The following is a 20,391-nucleotide window of genomic DNA, read 5'->3' on the forward strand; positions in this document are numbered from 1 at the left end:
ACATCTGACAACAACTCCCCCTCAGAATCAGCCAACTGATATTCTGCTCAATCGGAGTATCAGCAGGACGAGCACCAAGCTGACCAGAAGCAGAAAGCAAGTCAAGAACATACTTGCGTTGAGAGATCAAAATGCTAGTCTTGGAGCGAGCCATCTCAATGCCCAAGAAGTACCGTAGGGACCAAGATCTTTAATCTCAAACTGACGGCCAAGATAGCTCTTAACCTCATCAATTCCGGTAGTATCAATCCCGGTAAGAACAATATCATCGATATACACAATGAGAGCAACTGTCTTACCGTCTGAATGACGTAAAAACAAGGTATGATCAGCTGCACTTTGATGGATTCCAAACTTGAGCATAGTAGTGCCAAAGCGATCAGACCAAGCTCGAGGAGACTGCTTGAGGCCATACAGAGAACGATGAAGACGACATACCATACCAGAATAAGCAGGAGAACGAAAGCCCGGAGGAGGAACCATGTACACCTCCTCCTGCAAATCACCATTGAGAAAGGCATTCGGCATTCTTGACATCTAACTGAAATAGAGGCCAAGATCGAATTGCAGCAACGAAAAATAATACATGGATGGTATTCATCTTGGCAACAGGGGCAAAAGTCTCCTGATAATCTATGCCATAAGTTTGAGCATAACCTTTGGCAACCAATCGGGCCTTGTAACGAGCAACTGACCCATCTAGATTATGCTTAACTGTAAACACCCAACGAAAACCCACAGCCTTTCGTCTAATAGGAAGCGGAATCATGTCCCAAGTTTGATTTTTCTCAAGTGCTTGTAGTTCTTCTATCATAGCATCACGCCATTGAGGTTGTGCTAGTGCATCTGCAACGCTAGAAGGAATAGGAACCGAGGCAACAGAAACAAGAAAACTCCGATAGGAGGGTAAGAGAGCATAATCAGAAACAAAATTAGAAATAGGGTATGTGCAAGAATGTTTACCCTTTCGAAGAGCAATGGGGCGATCATCAAGCGAAACAATAGCTTGAGAAGGCGGAGCTAGTGCTGAAGGAACATGGCAGTCGATCGTGGGAGTAAAAGTTTGTACCTGTTGTCTCCGACTATAAACCTATGAAAAAGGAACAATTTGCCCTGTTGGAGGGGTATCACGAGGAGGAATCATAGAAGACGAAATAGGTAACGATAGAGGAGTCGAAGACGGAAGAAGGTGATCATCCATTATATTCAATGGGAACCATTCACTCTGAGAACCAACTGAACCATTATAGTATGGTGTATGCTCAAAGAAAGAAACATCCATGGATATAAACCGCCGACGACTGGGAGGATGGTAACACCTATAACCTTTTTGAGAGTGAGAATAGCCCGAAAACACACTTCAAAGCCTTGGGGTCAAGCTTTGTACGAGTCTGCCCTAACTGCTAAACAAAGCACACACCCGAAGACTCGCGGAGGAATTAAAAAAAGAGATGAATTGGGATGTAAGATTGAGAGTAGGGCTGTAAAGTTAAGAATCCTAGAAGGAGTCCTATTAAGGATGATGATGTAAACAGCGGTAAGAACTGCATCTCCCCAAAATGACTGGGGAACATTCATGCCAATGCAGATTGCTCTGGCTAAGTTAAGGATGTGGCGATTCTTTCTCTCAGAACGACCATTCTGTTGAGGAGTTTTAACATTAGACATCTGATCTCCCCATAAGTGTACTCTGTACCCTGGTTAGATCTGAATTTTTTAATGGTACGACCATATTGAGTCTGAATCATTATCATAAAATTTTTAAAAATGGTGTATACCTCATTTTTGGTTTCCATAAGATAAACTTATGTGACACGACTATGATCATCAATGAACAACACGAAATATTGAAATCCAAGACTAGAAGTAACTGGGCAAGGACGCCACACATATGAATGAACAAGATCAAAAGGTGTTAAAGTAGATTTATTACTACTAGCAGGATAATTGGAACGAACATGTTTAGCCATATGACATGTCTCACAAGATAAATCTGACACTGCCACGTTACAAAATAAGGAAGGAAATAAATGTTTCAAATAACCGAAAGAAATATGTCCTAAATGCATGTGCTAACGCATAAGCTGGGCTTTATTAGATGAAACAATATTAGAAAATGAAGCTGAATGTGCTTGAGGTGACAAAGGAGCATCCAACAGGTATAAATCGTCCACTTCACGCCCACTGCCAATCGTCCGTTTCGACACCAGATCCTGAAAAATACAATGAGAGGGAAAGAACGTTAAACTACAATTTAATTGTTTGGTAACGCTACTAACTGAAATAAGATTTGTAGTCAACTTTGGAACATGAAGTGTATCTGACAAAGTTAATGAAGGAGTAACTGATATGTGACCCTTCCCAGTAATGGAAGATGGAGAGCCATCCGCAAGGCGGACCTTGCGTTGGCCAGAGCAGATATTATAAGATTGGAAGAGTGAGGACATACCCGTCATATTGTCTGAAGCACCAGAATCAATGATCCATGGTGTCAAAGATGTAGATACGCTATGTGCAGACGCAATAGTACCTGAGTGGGCATAAGTGGAGGTTGGCTGAGATGATGCCTCCATTTGGTTGAAGAATTGCTTGAACTTGTCCAAATCAACTTGGAGTCAAGGTAACTGTGGCAGAAGATGTAGAGGCAGGGTTGTCAGGAGTTGACAACGAGATTGGTTGTGTAACATTATGTGTAGAGGATCGAGGCTGTTTTTTCTGTTGCGGTGGGCGTCCATGTGGAGCATAACAACGAGATTTGATGTGACCAATTTTTCCGCAATGGTTACACTGTCCGCGTTGTCGTCCTAGAGAAGGACCGATGGTAGTGCTTTGAACTGACTGGGATGGTGAAGTTCCTGAAAGGTTGGGAACCTGAACTGCTATAGCAGAACGATCAACAGAAGCAACACCTAATGGATGAGTCCGGCGGCTCTCATCTGACAACACATAGTAGTATGCATCCTCAAGAGTAGGGAATGAAGATAAGCCCAATAAATGAACACGAGCACACTCAAACTCGTCGTTCAACCCAACAAGAAACTGAAAGAGTCGATTCTTCTCCACAATCCCTGCATATAAAACTGCATAATCTGGATCCTTCCAAGAGTGGAAGGAATCATAATATGACATCTCCCAAATAGCACGAAGCTTGGCGACTTAACCTGAAACTGTCTAGTCACCTTGAGAAATCCTGGTGATATCTCGCCTTAGCTGGAAAATTCGTGCATTATTCTGCCTTTAAGAATAAGTGCGTTGAACTGAATCCCAAATCTGCTTAGCAGTCTTTATAAACATATAGCCAATAACTATGTTTAGTTGCATCGAATTGACTAGCCAAGACATAACCATAGCGTTATCTGCAAACCACTGTGGATATGCCTTCTTTCAATCAGCTGGTTCTTTCTTAGAACCAGTAATATAGCCAATCTCGCCTTTACCACCAATGAACATCTTGGCAGACTGTGCCCAAATCAAGTAGTTGGAACCATCCAACTTCTCTATGGTGATTTAAAGTCCTGAACTTTTTGATGAGTTGGTGGAAAAAATGGCACCACCACCCACAGAACTTGAGCCAAGAGAATTAACAATCGAGGACCCTGAATATGCCATAATCCGTCACACGACAATAATAAACTCCAAAAACACTAGAAATTCTGTTAATATATCAAAGGGTCTCCTCAGACCATAAACAATAACAATGCATCCTCAGACCGTTCCCGAAAAATCCAAATACATACCTTTTTTAAAGAGCGCTGCCCGCTTACATATAGCCAGACAGCCTCCTTCTTAATATCCGGAACCTCTTTGTAGACGAATTTTATTTTATTTTATTTTGACCCAAGCCCTTCTAGGTGTTGGAAACAAACTATCCCAATTTACCCAACCCTAGAAGAGTAAAAAAGAAATTGTAAAACTTAAAAATACCTGTTTTTGATCACAAAACAGCAACATAGAAAAACCTGTGTGGGTAACGTCACACGATGTCATAAACAACCTAAGGTAGCTGTCGCACAAGTAGCAAGGTTGCTGAAAGGTGTGGAAAGGTGTTGGCTTTGATACCAAGTAGAAATATAAAAAGAAGAGAAAGGAGAGAATTGCGTAAAGGCTTGAATGAGATGAATTACTCATTCACAGCTCTAGTATTTATAGATAGAATGAGCACATGCTCATATTACAAGAAAGGAAACTAAATCAAATCTAAATCAAATCACAACTTATTCTAAAGCATATTCTATGGCATATTCGATAGTATAGTCAAATCTCTGCTATTATGGTAAGTCATTCCATAAATAATGGCTATCATATATGCTAACATATGCATAGTCAAATCTTTGCTATTATGGTAAGTCATACCTTAAATCGTGGTATCATATATGCTAACATTATTATTATTTATTATTTATTATATTTTTATTTTTATTTTTTGTCTTTTTAGCCTTAATTATGTCATAGAGGTTTGATTTTGATTACTTCATATGTACTTGCATTGCAGCACCCTTTTTTTTTCTTTTAAAATTTTTTTCACTTGTAAAAAAAAAAAAGAAAGCCAGTAAAAGAGTTTAATGCTTCTATTCCTTTCGGTGCTTACATGATGTTCGGTTTTTTTGCATTTTATAGATGTTTAATTTTTTCTTTTTTATATGTATATTTTGCTTTTCACGGAATCCTTTAACATGTTTGCATTTTGCTTTGCTTATAGGTATCTGTCTTAAGTAAATGGTGTACATGATTTTTGATTTGCTTTCTCACTGTAACTTTTCATTATGGTTTCAATTTAATTTGCTTATAGGTGTCTGTCTTGTTGGGTTACGATGGTCTCCCTGATTTCATCGAGAATGAAAGAGCTCAAGAGGAATCTGGTTTAACACTTAAAGATGCAGTAGATGACTTTGATGTCTCCTTGGCATGTAAACAATTTCCTTCCATCATTTTGGGGCGATCTCCTATGCTGGAACTATTTGATGGGACCACGTGTTACTCTGAAAATGGTAGTCTTTTAGCAGCCCAAGTTTGTGAAGAATTTCTCCCCAGTTCTCCGGGTGCAAAGTGGGTTGGCACCAGTAGTCTGTCTGAAACATGGCCTTCTCAGTATCCAAGCTTTCCAAATGAGAATTCATCGGTATTAAGAGAAGAAAATTCATATCCTTCGCTTAAATCTGTTCAGTCCTCTACTTGGGAGACTAAACCAAAATCAGATCTGCAATTCACCACAGAGGAACCTTCTACTCGAGATGGGCTCAGAACCCGTCAAAATGTTGCATCCATTGAGTTGATTCTCGACAAAACTATCAGTTGCATATCTGGATTGAGTAAGAGGCAGTATAATCAGCTGGAAAATTGTGGCTTCCACACGGTGGGCTATAGAAATTATGTGAAAATCATTCTTTTATTAGGTTTCGACATACCTGTGAAGGCTTGGATGACAATTATTATTTTTTGTTTCCCTTTAGTTGCGGAAATTGCTGCATCATTTTCCTCGGACCTATGCTGATCTACAGAATGCACAGATTGGAATTGAAGATGGGAAATACTTGATTTTTATTGGCAGAGTCTTATCATCCAGGTGAATTAGAATTTTCTTTAAAAAATTTATTGATCTTCTTGATGAGAATGCTGGATGTACAAGTAAATAGACATGTTCATGGTTTTGTTTCCATGAAAGTACCGATCAAACATGTTCTTGTGTTGGTGCCAAAAAAATAAGAACAGAAAGATGATCCAAATAAAACCATGGACACTTTACTATGCACCGTAAAGGCGTCTTGAATTTTATGAGTTTTAAGCTTTTTACAATCAGAATAGACTTGGAGGAACTCTGTATCTTGTATTACGGAATAATAAAATACAAAGAAGTGACTAACATAATAAAGATATAAGCCCTAACTAAAATAAAGGAAAATTCTAAGCTACCCTTAACAAATGAGAAAAATACATAAATAAAACAAGTACAAAAAATATAATAACTCTCTGACACCCCCCCTCCCCCTTCTTAAACTCACGATGTGACAGTGAGAAGCATTGAGAGTTTGCTAAGAAGAAAACAAAAATGCATAATAGTTTGAGACTTCGTGAAGAAGTCAGCCAACTGCATAGTAGAAGAAACAAAAGGGAGAGAAATGGTGCCAAGCTGAAGATGATGGCGCACAAAATGACAATCAATCTTGACGTGCCTCATACGCTAATGAAAAATAGAGTTATGTACAATCTGAATAGAACTCTTGTTATCATAGTACATAGGCGTTGGAGCAGATAAAGGAACACCCAAATAATCAAGCAACAACCGCAACCACACTAACTGTTTGTTTCTTACTTTTCCAAGAAATTAGAGAATTTCCTAAAAGAACAAAGAACCTAGACTTATAGTCTATGGAATCCCTAGCCCAATCAGCATCAGAAAAAGCTTGAAGCTCGAAATGGTTGAATACACATTGAATGCTAAGATTACGCATTGAATTTCTGGTAGTAGATCCATAATCAAAAAAGTTTTTGTGATTTTTCCTGGAGAAATGAAACAAAAGATACGGTAGAGCTAGGAAAGTTGATGTAGAAGAAAACAATAAACTCTGGTGCAAAGTATCCCAAAGATAGCACAAGATACAAAGAACCGCTGCCCGGTGAATAGTAGTAGGAAAGGATACAAACTGGTTGACAATGTGAACAACATAGGGTGGATATTTGGGATCCAGTGATTCAGCGTTTTGAGAGAAGATTGGCTTGATGGAAGAAGCAATATCTTTCAGGTTTCTCTTTTGAAGAGAACTTTGTCTAGCCTCCCAAAATATTTCCTCTCTCTTTCGGATTCCGTCCACTATTGTTGGAAGACTTGAGAGCCTAACAGAACTTTCTCTAGGGTGGTCGAGGGGAGGAGTTCAAGTATCATCTTGTCGGCCTCTTCAGATAGGCCGTCTTGGGATTAGGGATGTCAGGTTCTGGGAGGATTCTTGGTGTGGTTATTGCCTGTTGTCTTGTTTGTTCCCAAGAATTTATAGGATAGCTGTGGATAGACAGACATGCTATGGTAGTAAACTGTATCGGCTTGAGAGCGGAAGGCTTACATGGGATTGTGCATTTTTGGCCTTTTTTTTCAAGATTGCGAACTAGACAATGTCTTTGGCCTGTTGAATCTTTTGTATAGATAGGAGGTGGAGGTAGAGGGTCTGATTCCTTGGTTTGGGTGCCCTGTCCTTAGGGGATGTTTGAAGTCCGTTCTCTGTTCCTTTGCCTCGACGAGTTTCATAGTTCAAATTTCTCATGGAAGACGGTATGGCGTTCATAGGCTCTTCTCAGGGTGGCCTTTTTTGTATAGACTGTAATTTGGGGCAAGATTATGACTCTAGATAATCTGAGAAAGAGAAGATATATCACTGTGAACTGGTGTTGTCTGTGTAAAATTGATGGAGAGTCTGTGGTTCACCTTCTTTTGCATTGCCCTGTGGCTCATGACTGCTGGAGTCTTATTTTTGGTCTTTTTGGAGTTCATTAGGTTATGCCTTGAACTTCAAGGGATTTGATTGACGTTTGGAGGGGCCACAGTGTGGGGGTCCACGCTTGTGACTGTTGGAAGTCTACCCCCCTTTGTGTTTGGTGGAGTATTTAGAAAGAGTGGAATAAAAGATCTTTTGATGGGTAGGAATCCTTATTGGAGCATTGAAATTTTCTATTATTAGCTCTCTTTTTAGTTGGGTGATGGGGAGAAATTGTATATCTTTAGATGAAATCGTGGATTTTATGGGTTCTTTGGGTCCATAGTTCTTCCTATTTGATTTCGATCCTTTTATATCTCTTGGGATGCGTTCCCTTTTTGAACGCTTTCTAATACAATTTTTCTTATCAAAAAAAAAAAAAAAAAAAAAGTGGGATCAATAACCCAAGTGTTAGACGTAGTAGAAATAAAGGCCAAACCAGAATTACCTCCTTGAGAAGACACTCGAGATACATGAGAAGCAGAAGATGGAGAAGTGTCGGTGATAGCAACCTGAGCAAATTTCTTCTTCTTCTTCTCAGCTTGCTTAAGCTTGAACCAGTCCAGATAACCATGCTTCTTCCAGCAAACATCAACCGTATGTCTTGTACTATTGCAGTGAGTGCAGAGACGAGAAGTAGAGTCGGTAGAAGGAGGAGCTGGTTGGGAAATCTTTTGGACAGCAAGAGCCGAGGCCTTTGAGTGATCCTTTATTGCCATGGTGACTCGTCTCTGTGCTTCACGACGAACTAGAGAATATGCTTCTTCCAGGCTTGGTAAAGGAGAGGTAGCTAGAACACGACTACTGACTTGATCCAAACTGTGATCCAAACCTGCAAGCAACATATAGACCCGATCCTCATAAATGCGCTTCCTCTGTTTCTCAATATCAGTTGCACACGTCATATCATTTGGTCTTCGATAATCAAGTTCCTTGAAGATTGAGTTTAGCTCATTGTAGTACTCTACAAGAGGCCGACCATCCTGATGCAATTGAAAGGACTTCTTCATCAGTTTATAAACCTGAGAAGAATCAGAGACATCAAGATAGCTTCTCTTTACCGCATCCCAAACCTCCTTGGCCGTTCCACATTGAACCAAGTGGGACATCAGATTAAGCGTCATGGAATTGATAAGCCAAGACTTGACTAGGGCATCTTCAGCCTCCCATTCATCATAGCTTGGATCATCCTTTGCAGGTGCAACCTTTCTCCCTGTGATATACCCCTTTTTCTGTCTACCAGCAATATGCATCTCCAAAATCTTAGACCAAACACGATAATTAGTACCGTCCAATTTAATAGGAATGGGAGAAGAAGTTTCGTGAATAGTCATAGTGGAGGACTTCTTGTTGTCAGATGAAATCTCGGTTAGAGAGTTAGAATCAGTGGTTGTTTTGGCTACCATGGATCATGGCTAAGAGGTATTGAAGACAAGCAGCAGCATCACAAAGAAGATAGATGACAGCTGTTGCAGGTCTTTAGAATTAGGGTTACAAAAAGAAAAAGAAAGTAGTGGAAATTCCTTTCTTTTTGCTTTGATACCAAATTGACAAATGGTTGAAAAAGTACCTTTACTTTCATATATCTCAAGGGTATTTATACAGAATACACAGACCTAGAAAAGGAAGTGAGTTAGACAAAAAGAAAAGCAACTTGGACAAAAAACAGAAGTGACTTGGACAAAAAGAAACGAAGTGGCTTAGATAAATCTTTTCAGAACTTTTAAAGCATTTCTCACATATTTTACTTCAATTTCCTGCTTACTAGTCTATGATGATCGTAGTTCTCGAACGAGATTGAAAATCTTCTTTCGCACGGGGCTACTACTACTCTGAGATGCCCGGTTTGGCTGAAGGTTGATAAATTTTAACATATATATTTTTTCCTTTTTGATAAATTTTAACATAGTTTAATTCGTTTTAATGGGAAGGACTAAAGCATTCGTGTTTTTTTTTTTTGTTTTGGCTACTCCTTTTGTTTTTGAATTTTCTATGCATTCATGGTCATGTTGGGTCAAGTAATTTAAGTTTCATATTTAAAACAAGATAGAAAGTGTTATGTCAGTACAATATGTTGAAAGTTGTACCAGTGTGTTTTTTCATGTCATATATGCGTTTTTGTGCTTGTGAGTATTTGTCTGAGCTTGTATAAAATAGTATTCATTTACTTCATTGTGTTAAAATTTTGAGCAATTAAAAGATTACTTAATAGTACATTAACAGCTTTTAATTTGATATTGGTAAGACAACATATTTTTCATGCAGGGCAATTAGGACCAGTCCTTCTTTCTCATTTCTTGAGGTGGTCGTGGGTTGTGAAGTTGCAGACTGTGAATCAACTTCTGAACTTATGGTTGATGTTAAAAGTCAAGACACAAGAATTGTATATTTACATTTGAAGAAATTTTTTCGTGGTACTCGTTTTGCATTTCTGCCTTTTCTCAAAAGTATTCAGGAGAAATATAAAGAAGGAGATGTTGTGTGCGTTAGCGGTAAGGTAAGTTTGCGAATTCATGTGTTGTTGGTTTGGTTTCTAAGCACTTCAATATAGTTCTAACATTGCATGAGTTGTTCTTGTATGTTCTTATTCTAAGAGTGATATTATTATTAGTGGAAACATACTATTGGTTTGTTTCAGGTTGATGCTGACAAATTTAGGAGAAAAGATTAAAATTGTATATTAATTGAGAAAGCCAATACACGGCTTATATACACAAATTACAGCCTGTACAGAGCTAATCACAGGGAGATAAAATAGGAAACTAACCTTCCTAACTTTCCTAAAAATGAATTAGAATGAATTTCTATATTAGTGGGATTCTCTAACTTGTTATCCCATGATTCTAGGAAAGTCAATGATACACATAAAATACATTCCTAACGAATCCACCTATGGAGGGAATAAATCTTCTACTTTCCAACACTCCCCCTCAAGTTGGGGAATATGCATCTTTCATTCCCAGCTTGGAAATAGATTCTTGAAACACTGCACTTCCTAGTTCTTTTGTAAGCACATCAGCAAGTTGACCATTGGTTGAGACGTACGGAGGACAAATTAAGCCACTATCCAACTTCACCTTTATAAAATGTCTATCTACTTCCACATGCTTTCTTCTTTCATTTTGAACAGGATTGTGAGCAATGCTAATGGCAGACTTCTTGTTGCAAAATAACCTCATTGGTCCTTCCCATTTGATTTTTAAATCTTCCAGAATTATCTTGAGCCATAGTAACTTGCATACTCCTTGAGCCATTGCTCTAAACTCTGCCTCCGCACTCAATCTAGCTACCACATTCTGCTTCTTACTTCTCCATGTTACAAGGTTGCCTCCAAGGAAAGTACAATAACCCGTGGTGGAACGTCTATCAATGAGTGAGCCTGCATAATCTGCATCAGTGTATGCCTCCAAGACTAATCCAGTGTTCCTTTTAAATAAAATTCCCTTGCTAGGACTAGTTTTTAGATAATGTAGTACTCTGTAGACTGCTTGTAGGTGAACTTCTCTTGGGTTGTGCATAAATTGGCTAACCACGGTCACGGTATATGCAATGTCTGCCCTTGTGTGAGCAAGGTATATACGCTTCCCTACTAATCTCTGGTACCTTTCCTTGTCAACGGCTGGATCTTCACTTGCTTCCCCGAGTTTGTGATTTGGATCGATCGGTGTGGAGCTTGGTTTACATGCTAGCTTCCCTGTCTCCCTCAGAAGATCAGTTACATATTTCTGTTGTGAAATGAAAATGCCTTCTCTGGAATGGGCTACTTCAATTCCTAGGAAGTACTTCAATGTTCTTAGTTCTTTTATCTCGAATTCTCTAATTAAGCATTTTCTCAAGGCTTCCTTCTCCTTCTCATCATTTCTTGTCACAACTATGTCATCGACATATACCAAAAGAGCCGTGACTCCCCCTGCATCTGAGTGTTTAATAAAGAGAGTTTGATCCCCTTGACTCTGTGGCAAGCATTACTTTGGCAAATCTTCCAAACCAGGCCCTTGGTGATTGCTTCAGGCCATACAACGCTTTCTTCAGTTTGCAAACCCTATTGCTGCTCAGATTTCCCTTGAAGCTTGAAGGGATATCCATGTATATTTCCTCCTCCAAATTACCGTGAAGAAAAGCATTTTTTACATCAAATTGTTCCAAGTACCAATTGAAGTTGGCTGCTAGTGACAACAAGACTCTTACCGTACTCATTTTAGCCACCGGAGCAAATGTCTCCTGATAGTCAACACTATAGGTTTGCGTGTATCCCTTTGCCACGAGCCTGGCTTTGTATCTCTCCAAAGATCCATCTGACCTGTACTTCACTGTAAACACCCACTTGCATCCTACAGTCTTCTTTCCTGGTGGTAGGTCGACAATTTCCCACGTTTGATTCTTCTCTAGTGCCTGCATCTCTTCTCTCATAACAGCTTTCCATTTCTCATCAGATAATGCCTCAGATAATGTATCAGGAATATGAATAGTGTTTAGGCTGACTAGGAAGCTCCTATGTGCTTGTGAGAATTTTTTAAATGACACAAACTTCGCTAAAGGGTACAATGGGTGTTTAGTGCATTCTCTTGTGCCTTTCCTAATGGCAATGGGAATATCATGATCATGTGGAGTTTCTGAGCTGTATTTACCTCATTCTCAAGATTAGGCGTTGAATCTTGGACTTGCGCAGGATTAGGACCTCGGTCTCTTTGTCTTGAATACACCTGCGAAAACCTCATAGAGTCACGAAGTTCATTATTCCCTGTCATTGGACTTTGAATAGGAGTAGTATTTGACATAGAAACGGGCTGTGATGATGGTTCAGGAGGTAGCTGTGATGATGGTTCAGGAGGTATAGGTTGAATTGGCACAAAAACTGGGTTGGAGTCCAACGGAACAGGTGGAAAGTCTCTGTCCTTATCTTCAATGAATGCTAGAGACTCCTCCCCCTGAAGATAAGGCTGAGTGAAATATGGTATTTTTTTCTTCAAAAGTGACATCAATAGAGACAGAACTTCCTGGTAGGTGGATGGTAACTGTAACACCCCCACATTTTCCACGCATAAGTTGATCAGGCTTATACACGAAAAACGAGGGACATCAAAAACAATTGGCAATATACAAGCATGGAATACAAAATGATGATAATAAAAGAATTTAGACAGGAAAGAAACATTAAATAATACAACATCCATCCATCCTTTATTTAAATACAGTCCTCCATTACAACTTGGAAATCCTATGTCAAGGATCCCTAAATATAAACCTGAGAGTTCGACGTCAAAAGTAAATAAAAACTGAAACTGAAGTAATACGTAAAACTTTTACCCTGAACTGGATCGTAAGAGTAGATGAGTTCGGATGGTGGTCCCACACTGCTAACCTCAACCTTGAAACGGATACTGACCGTATCCTGAAATAACAACAATGGTGGGTCAACCCCACGAGCAAGTCCTCTCTACTATGACCCAAATCAGAGAATCAAATAAATTAATCATTATGAATCGGTTGAGTACTATATCTGTATACATCCTAAGGGAACTATCCAATGTATAACATGATCTCAACCGGAATAGACGGTGATCACTTAGACTCACACTAGGTGGTTAAGTGTCGCCTTTCCCTACCCGGGAAATCAGCTATTATACATGGTGCACGGTACTGACAACACAGACTATAACGAACTACACAGTGTTAACACCTCTCAAAGTACTGATGAATATACTGAGCATACAAATTAGGCAACACATGCCAGTAATATTAATAAATATACCGAGTATGTCAATTAGGCAATACATGCCAATAATATTAAACCACATACCTCGACAGCCACACATCTGTCTATCGCAACGAATGCATAAGGTATAAATGAGTCTAAACTTATTAGCCAGCTCATATGGTTCTATATGGCAACATATCCATATAATATAAATGCGACATAATTAAACAGTCCATTTATTTCCTGAAATGCACACAGCATAATAATCATGGTTTATATATCATTTAACAGTATAAACATCCCATAAAATATCATGGATAATTTATCTGAAACACTATTTATATTTAACAATGTCGTTAAATAAATCACATTAGTATCCGTACTGTAAACGAGCCAATAAATGCTTAGAAAAGATTAATCGGCCATAAGAATAAGTAACGGGTGTTAAAATAATAATTTCGTGGCCCGTTAAACCCGTAAATACCAACACAGTACCTAAAAATCCAAGTTTAAGGTTCTGGAATTTACAAAACAGTCCCTAGGGGTATTATGGACTTTTCCAGTAGCTGTAGGGGTCCTTCACGCGCCCCCACGCGCCTCCCAGAGCTCCCCACACGCGCCGCCAAGCTTTCCCACTCTCCCACGCGCCTCCACGCGCGTCTGGCATCAGCCACGCGCGCGCACGCGCTCCCACGCGCGTCTGGAGCGTTCCACGCGCGCGCACGCGCTGCCACGCGCGCACTAATGGTAACTTGCTGACACGGCGGCTCCTGATTCGGTGGTTGCATCATCCTACTATGGGTGCACTACACTGAATCATCTCACCCTCTCATCACTCAATCCTGTGCTCATGGATCCGGGTGTACCGCGGTAGCATGGACCGCGATGCACCGGATCAATTAGACTCTACCAATGGCCAGGATGCACGCGCGCACTAACCTACCATGCGCCGCATCACACCGGATCACTCCGGTCATCTTCTTCACTGCCGGTGGCCGGAATCCTCGCCGGAGGCTCGCCGGAAATTGCAGAAAAGCCCCGGAAAAATCTAGAAAATTCTAGAAAAATCCCTAAAGCCTTATTTAATTATTTTCAGCTATATTTTAATTACATAGGCTAATAAATAAATAACTAACTTCTTTAATAATTAAAACACATTATTTTAATAAACTAAAAATAATTTATTGAAACTCCTAGCACGGTTTCTAGTCTCTAAAAAACCCGAAATAAATTAAATGAATAATTTATGGATTCAAAGGGGAAAAATAGATAATAACTTGCCTTATGGATTTAAAATAAATCCGCCGATTGCGCGTAGTCGGGTAAAATTGTCTACACCGGTCCAAGCGTCTTTCTCTCTCTCTTTTCCTTTCACTCCTATAAAATAGCTCTCTGTAATTTTTAAGCTTTCTAACTTAAGTAAGTTGCCTTTAGAGTAAGTTGGCTACTAATATATATATACAAACTTATATAATATATATAATACAAATATCTAATTTATATTAACTTCTCACCCATTTCTCATATCCCTACCTATAACATTTAAGCCAAGCAAGCCAAGTCAAGCAAGATGTCCTAAGGTAAATCCTATCCTAAGATTTAATTTTTCATCATTAAATTGATTTAATACTAATATTATTATTACTAATATTATTTTTTATAAAACTTTTATTATTATTATTATTATATTATTATTATTATTATTATTATTATTAAACTAATATAATTATTATTATTGTTATTACAAAATAATACATTATATCATCATAATACTTTATAACACAAATATAATACTTTAATTAACTATTATTGCTTAATTAAACATAATCAACAAATAAATTAATTATAATAATACATGCACAATTAAATGAATAAATTTACTATTTTAACATACACAATTAATTTACATGCACCATTAAATGAACTTAATATAACAATGTAGCATGCACAATAATAGGTAAAGGAATCCACACATAATTGAATTTAAATAAACTAAACTCTTTAATTAATTACGGGGTATTACAGTAACACTTGTAACCCTTTTGAGTAGATGAATAACCCACAAAAATACACTTGGTGGCTCTTGGATCTAGCTTCCCTCTATTATGGCTATGGACATGAACAAAAGTAGTGCATCTAAAGATTCTTAGAATGAGGTTGCTTGTTGTTCTTAGATCTGGATAAAAACGGGCAAGTGTCTCCATTGGTGTTTGAAACCCCAACACCCTCGAAGGTAATCTATTGATAATGTATACAGCTGTAAGCACAGCTTCCCCTCAGAAAGTTTTTGGGACATTTTAATGGAAGAGAAAGGCTTGGGTTGTAGCTAATAATGACCATTCTTCCTCTTTGTCACTCCATTTTGTTGTGGAGTGTTAACGCAAGAGGATTCATGTATAATTCCCTCTTTTTGAAAGTATGGAGGTAAGGTTTGATTGAAATAATCCCTTTTGTTATCCGATCTAAATCTCTTTATTTTAACCCCAAACTAGTTTTGAATCATGTTATGGAAATTTGGAAGCACACTGCTTACATCCGATTTAGATTTAAGAAGAAAGATCCAGGAGACTCTAGTGCATTCATCGATAAAGGAAACAAACCATCGTGAACCAGACACATTTTTAACTATGGAAGGCCCCCATATATCACTGTGAATTAAATAAAATGGAATTGAACTTCTTTTATCACTAACCGGAAAGCGTACACGCTTGTGTTTTGCAAATTCTCACACATCACAATGAAAATCTTCAACTTTCAGCCCCTTAAACAAGGAAGGAAACATAGTTTTCAAAATTCCAAAAGATGGATGCCCTAGTCTAAAATGATGAAGCCAAATAGTGTCTTTATTAGATGATGAAAGAAATGACAGAGATAATTTATTCCTGACAATATAAGATTTTCCTGTTTCTTCAAGATAGTAGAGCCCATTCTTCTCCTTAGCAAGTCCAATCTTCCTCCCTAAATCCTGGTCCTGAAATGTACAGTAAGAAGGATAAAACAAAACATTACAGTTCATGTCATGAGTGAGTTTTTGTATGGATATCAGGTTGGTGGACAATTTAGGGACATGAAGGACATTTTTTAGTGTGAGAGATGGACTGATATGGATATCCCCTAGACCTGCTACGGTAGTGAGAGAACCATCTGCAACAGCTATTTTTCAATAGCTTGGACAGGGGTTATAAGTGCTAAAATTTAGTGAAGAGTGAGTCATGTGATTTGTAGCTCCTGAGTCAATAACCCATAGATTCTTAATAGGTTCATCTGAGACATGTAATCCGTGAGAAACAGAAAACTTACTTGAGAGTGCGAGAGAACATGCACCACTTGGTTTCTCTAATGATCCCAAAAGCCCCCTTATCTTCTCGATCTCCTCATCATTGAACCCGCTCTTTTCTTGAGACTTTTCGTGGCTCGGCTGATTTGTGACAAAGTTGGCTTTGGCTTGGCTTCTCTGCTGCCCTCCTCGGTATTCCCACTCTTTGTTTGGTGGTTTACCATTCAACTTCCAACAGCTCTCTCTAGTGTGTCTTGGTTTCTTGCAATAGGTACACCAAAGAGTATCCTTGCTGCCCTTTCCTTGAAACCGTGACAAATCTGCCTTACCATTTTCTTGAATTGATGGCCGTTCTGTCTTCGTCACCACAGCTGATCCTTCTAGGGCTTGGGGTTCAAGCATAACCCCCCTGTGACTCTCCTTCGCCCGGATCAAAGAGATGGTCTCATTTAAAGATGGTACCTCCTCCTTGCCAAGAATCTGAACCCTGACTTGATCAAACTCAGCACTGAGTCCTGTGAGAAAATCGTAGACTCAATCTTTTTCGATAAAGCCCTTCAAGATTGTAGCATCTTCTGGACATTTAGTCTTAATGCACCGGTAATGATCAAGTTCCTGCCACAGATTTTGCAGTGAATTCGCATACTCCGTGACTGACTTTCCACCTTGTTTCATCGCACCAGTCTTGACCTTAATCTCTTACACTTGCGCTGCATCACGAGCCTTCGAATAAGTCCGTCGAACAGCATCCCAAACCTCTTTGGCAGTGGACAAGAATATGCAGGTGTCGCTGATTTTTGGATTCATTGAATTCCACAACCATGACATGATAATGGAATCTGCTTTATCCCACGCATCGAACTTTGGATCTCCTTTCTTTGGACACGTCCCTAGGAGATGGTTGAGCTTCCCTTTTCCCTTCAAATATGTTTGAACAAATTGGGACCACTTCAAAAAATTCTTCCCATTCAGTTTGTATGCTGCTTGATGCAAGATGACTTCCTCAGAAGATGATTTGGTCTCTAGACATATTGGATTGGGTTTAAGAAAAGAATAAACTTAGAGAAAATGGCAATGAAGGCCAGGATGTTTCCAGAAAAAGATAAGAAGAAAAAAGCAATATCTGTTTGGCAATTAAGGCTGAAGAGACTATGTGATTCCTAGAAAAGAGCCTATTGCTCTGATACCATGACAAATTTAGGAGAAAAGATTAAAATTGTATACTAATTGAGAAAGCCAATACATAGCTTATATACACAAATTACAGCCTGTACAGAGCTAATGACAGGGAGATAAAATAGGAAACTAACCTTCCTAACTTTCCTAAAAATGAATTAGAATGAATTTCTATATTAGTGGGATTCTCTAACTTATTATCCCATGATTCTAGGAAAGTCAATGATACACATAAAATACATTCCTAACGAATCCACCTATGGAGGGAATAAATCTTCTACTTTCCAATAGATGCTTTGTTTGAGAAATTGTTGCCTAGTTGTTAATAATATATATTTAAGTTGACGAACTTATGTAGGCTGCTTAATAACCTTTCCTTCTTTTATTTACCCAGAAAAAAAAAAGAAAAGAAAAAAAGAAGATGAAGAAAACCATTGTTGACACATGGTAATGCATTGGTTTTATGTTGGAAGTTGTTAGGATTAGAACTTATGTTGGCAAATCTTGTAACAAAAGTCTGAGTTCTGAATTCAAAAGTTAGTTTAGTTAGTTTGTGATGATAAGTTTAGTTAGTTTGTGATGATACCTATGTCCAAGAGCAGAATCATAATTTGAAGATGCATTAAAGTTCAAAATGGTAAAATCACCTCTTGAACCAATTAGGGTTCATAATCATGTATTTGAAAAAATGCATGAACACTTGATGTTTTTGTCAGGTCAATAGGACTTAAATTGGCAAATTTTGAAGAACAAAATTAGAGTCTGGAACTTTTTAATTTCTTGTTTAGATTAGACATTTCAAAAATTTGTGGTGACCTTGTGGGCAGGCGTGTGTGAGCGTGGGCAGGTGGCACCAGTACGCTACCACACTGGGCAAGCTACATGTGTACAATCCCACATCGCTTGGGTGTGGATGGGGCATGTGCTATATGTAGATTCAAACACAACGCTTTTTAAAGTTGTGATGGCCGTGAACATACCAGAACTTTGGAGTTAAGCGTGCTTAACCTGGAGTTGTACGAGAATGGGTGACCCCCTAGGAAGTCTCTGGTTCGGGGGAGTTACAAGCGGACGATATTGTGTCTGGCTTGGGTGAGGGCAATCACAAATGGTATCAGAGCCTAACCCAACTGGAAGTGTGTCCAACAAGAGCGTTGGGCCCCAAATAAGGGGTGATTGTGGCGACTTTGTGGGCTGGTGTGTGTGAGCGTGTGCAGGTGGCACTAGTAGGCTACCACACTGGGCAAGCTACATGTGCACAATCCCACATTGCCTAGGTGTGGATGGGGCATGTGCTATGTGTAGATTCAAAACCCTTATATAACACAACGCGTTTTAAAGCCGTGATAGCCGTGAACCTGTTAGAACTCTGGAGTTAAGCGTGCTTAACCTGGAGTTGTACCAGGATGGGTGACCCTATGGGAAGTCTTTGGTCTGGGTGAGCCAAAAGCGGACAATATTGTGTCTGGGTAGGGTTAGGGTTTCTAAGTTTTCATGATTTTTTTTTGGTTGCCTAAATCTTTTCAAAATATGCATTATTAAACAGATTTGGAAACTTTTGTTTCTAAACTTTCCCCAAGTATAAACACTCTGTGGACTTTGATTGATGGTGTCGTGTCAATCAATCAATATGTTTGTGGATCGATCAAATTATGGAGGAGAGAAGTTTTCAAGAATTAAAAATCTGCCAATCGTATTTTCTCTATATACTTCTATTTTGGCTATATATACACTTTGCTAAGGCTGAGTACAAAATATCTAGGATTCATATTGAGAGAGCTTAATTATATGTTCTAGAGTGCTTTAATAGCATTCTTAGAATTAGTAAGTGTGATTCTGTGTGTTGACATCTATTGTTGCGGATTACAATTGAAGAGTTCGAACATAACTTTCAATCCCTTATTGGAGATTGAACCGAACGTGTAGTGGCTGAGACCAAATTACTGGTTGAGAAGCAGATTTGTGAGGAGCGAAGTTTGTGACGAGTGGATGGACGAACGACCTGGAGACTTTGTGGAAAGTGTGGCATCAGTTTATGTCAAGGAGCAACTAGGGGTTTCTAGGGTTTCAGGAATTGTAACTTAGATTGTAAATCTTTTTTCTCATAGTAGATTTGCTTTGCTTGAACTAGGTCTCATGATTTTTCCCCTTTGGGGGTTTTCACATAAAAATATATAGGTTCATTGCTTTATTTGTTTATTGCATGCTATGAATTAGATGATATCCACCTTCGAAGGTTGTTTCTCAGAGAATGCAGAGATACCATAGTCGCCCTGGTAGGCGATGGATGAGAAAGGAAATACAGAAATGGGCTCCCCACAACATCATTGAGTTTAACCCTGGTATGTCATTTTCTTTGTAAACTCGGAGCTCTATTTCTGCTTCGGTTCTTCCACTCTTCCTGGGGTGTCGAGGAGTGTTGTGGGGGTGGAAAATGCTGGTTTGTCGGTGGTTCCTTGGAAATTGTCATATGTGTTTGAGGTGGTTTCAGGGGATGGTTCGCCAGAGGAGGTTGAGAAGTCTTTTGATTGGTCGAGGGGATGATCTGAATAGCAATGGGGATTTTGGGTTTCTCTTAGATTTTTCTTGTTCTGCTTCGTCTTCTTCTACTAGGCTATTGGGGAGGCTGTTTGAGCCACATAACCAAAGGGATGAGGGTTCTGTTTTGTGCAGGTCTACTGGGAAGTCTGTTGTGGGTTCTCGGAGCGATGGTATGATTGGATGTTCTGAGAAGATGACAGTTTGTGTTGGCAGAGACATTCATATCACCTTTAGCA

At 38.9% G+C, this 20,391-nt stretch overlaps 1 protein-coding gene across 3 annotated transcripts in view; it reads left to right on the top strand.

Annotated features, from left to right (window-relative positions):
- LOC132295356 (ATP-dependent DNA helicase homolog RECG, chloroplastic) overlaps window positions 1–20,391 on the top strand; it is a 115,338-nt gene that overhangs the window by 22,031 nt on the left and 72,916 nt on the right. For all 3 annotated transcript variants that reach the window (XM_059793587.1, XM_059793585.1, XM_059793586.1), the window contains exons 6-8: window positions 4,790–5,353; window positions 5,451–5,563; window positions 9,729–9,960. In XM_059793587.1, the coding sequence (XP_059649570.1) occupies window positions 4,790–5,353; window positions 5,451–5,563; window positions 9,729–9,960 (909 nt within the window). The remainder of the gene's footprint in view (window positions 1–4,789; window positions 5,354–5,450; window positions 5,564–9,728; window positions 9,961–20,391) is intronic.

Source organism: Cornus florida, unplaced genomic scaffold, assembly GCF_030987335.1.
Source record: "Cornus florida cultivar Cherokee Brave unplaced genomic scaffold, ASM3098733v1 CherokeeBrave_3.0.0_Hap2_Chr02, whole genome shotgun sequence".
Lineage (NCBI taxonomy): Eukaryota > Viridiplantae > Streptophyta > Magnoliopsida > Cornales > Cornaceae > Cornus > Cornus florida.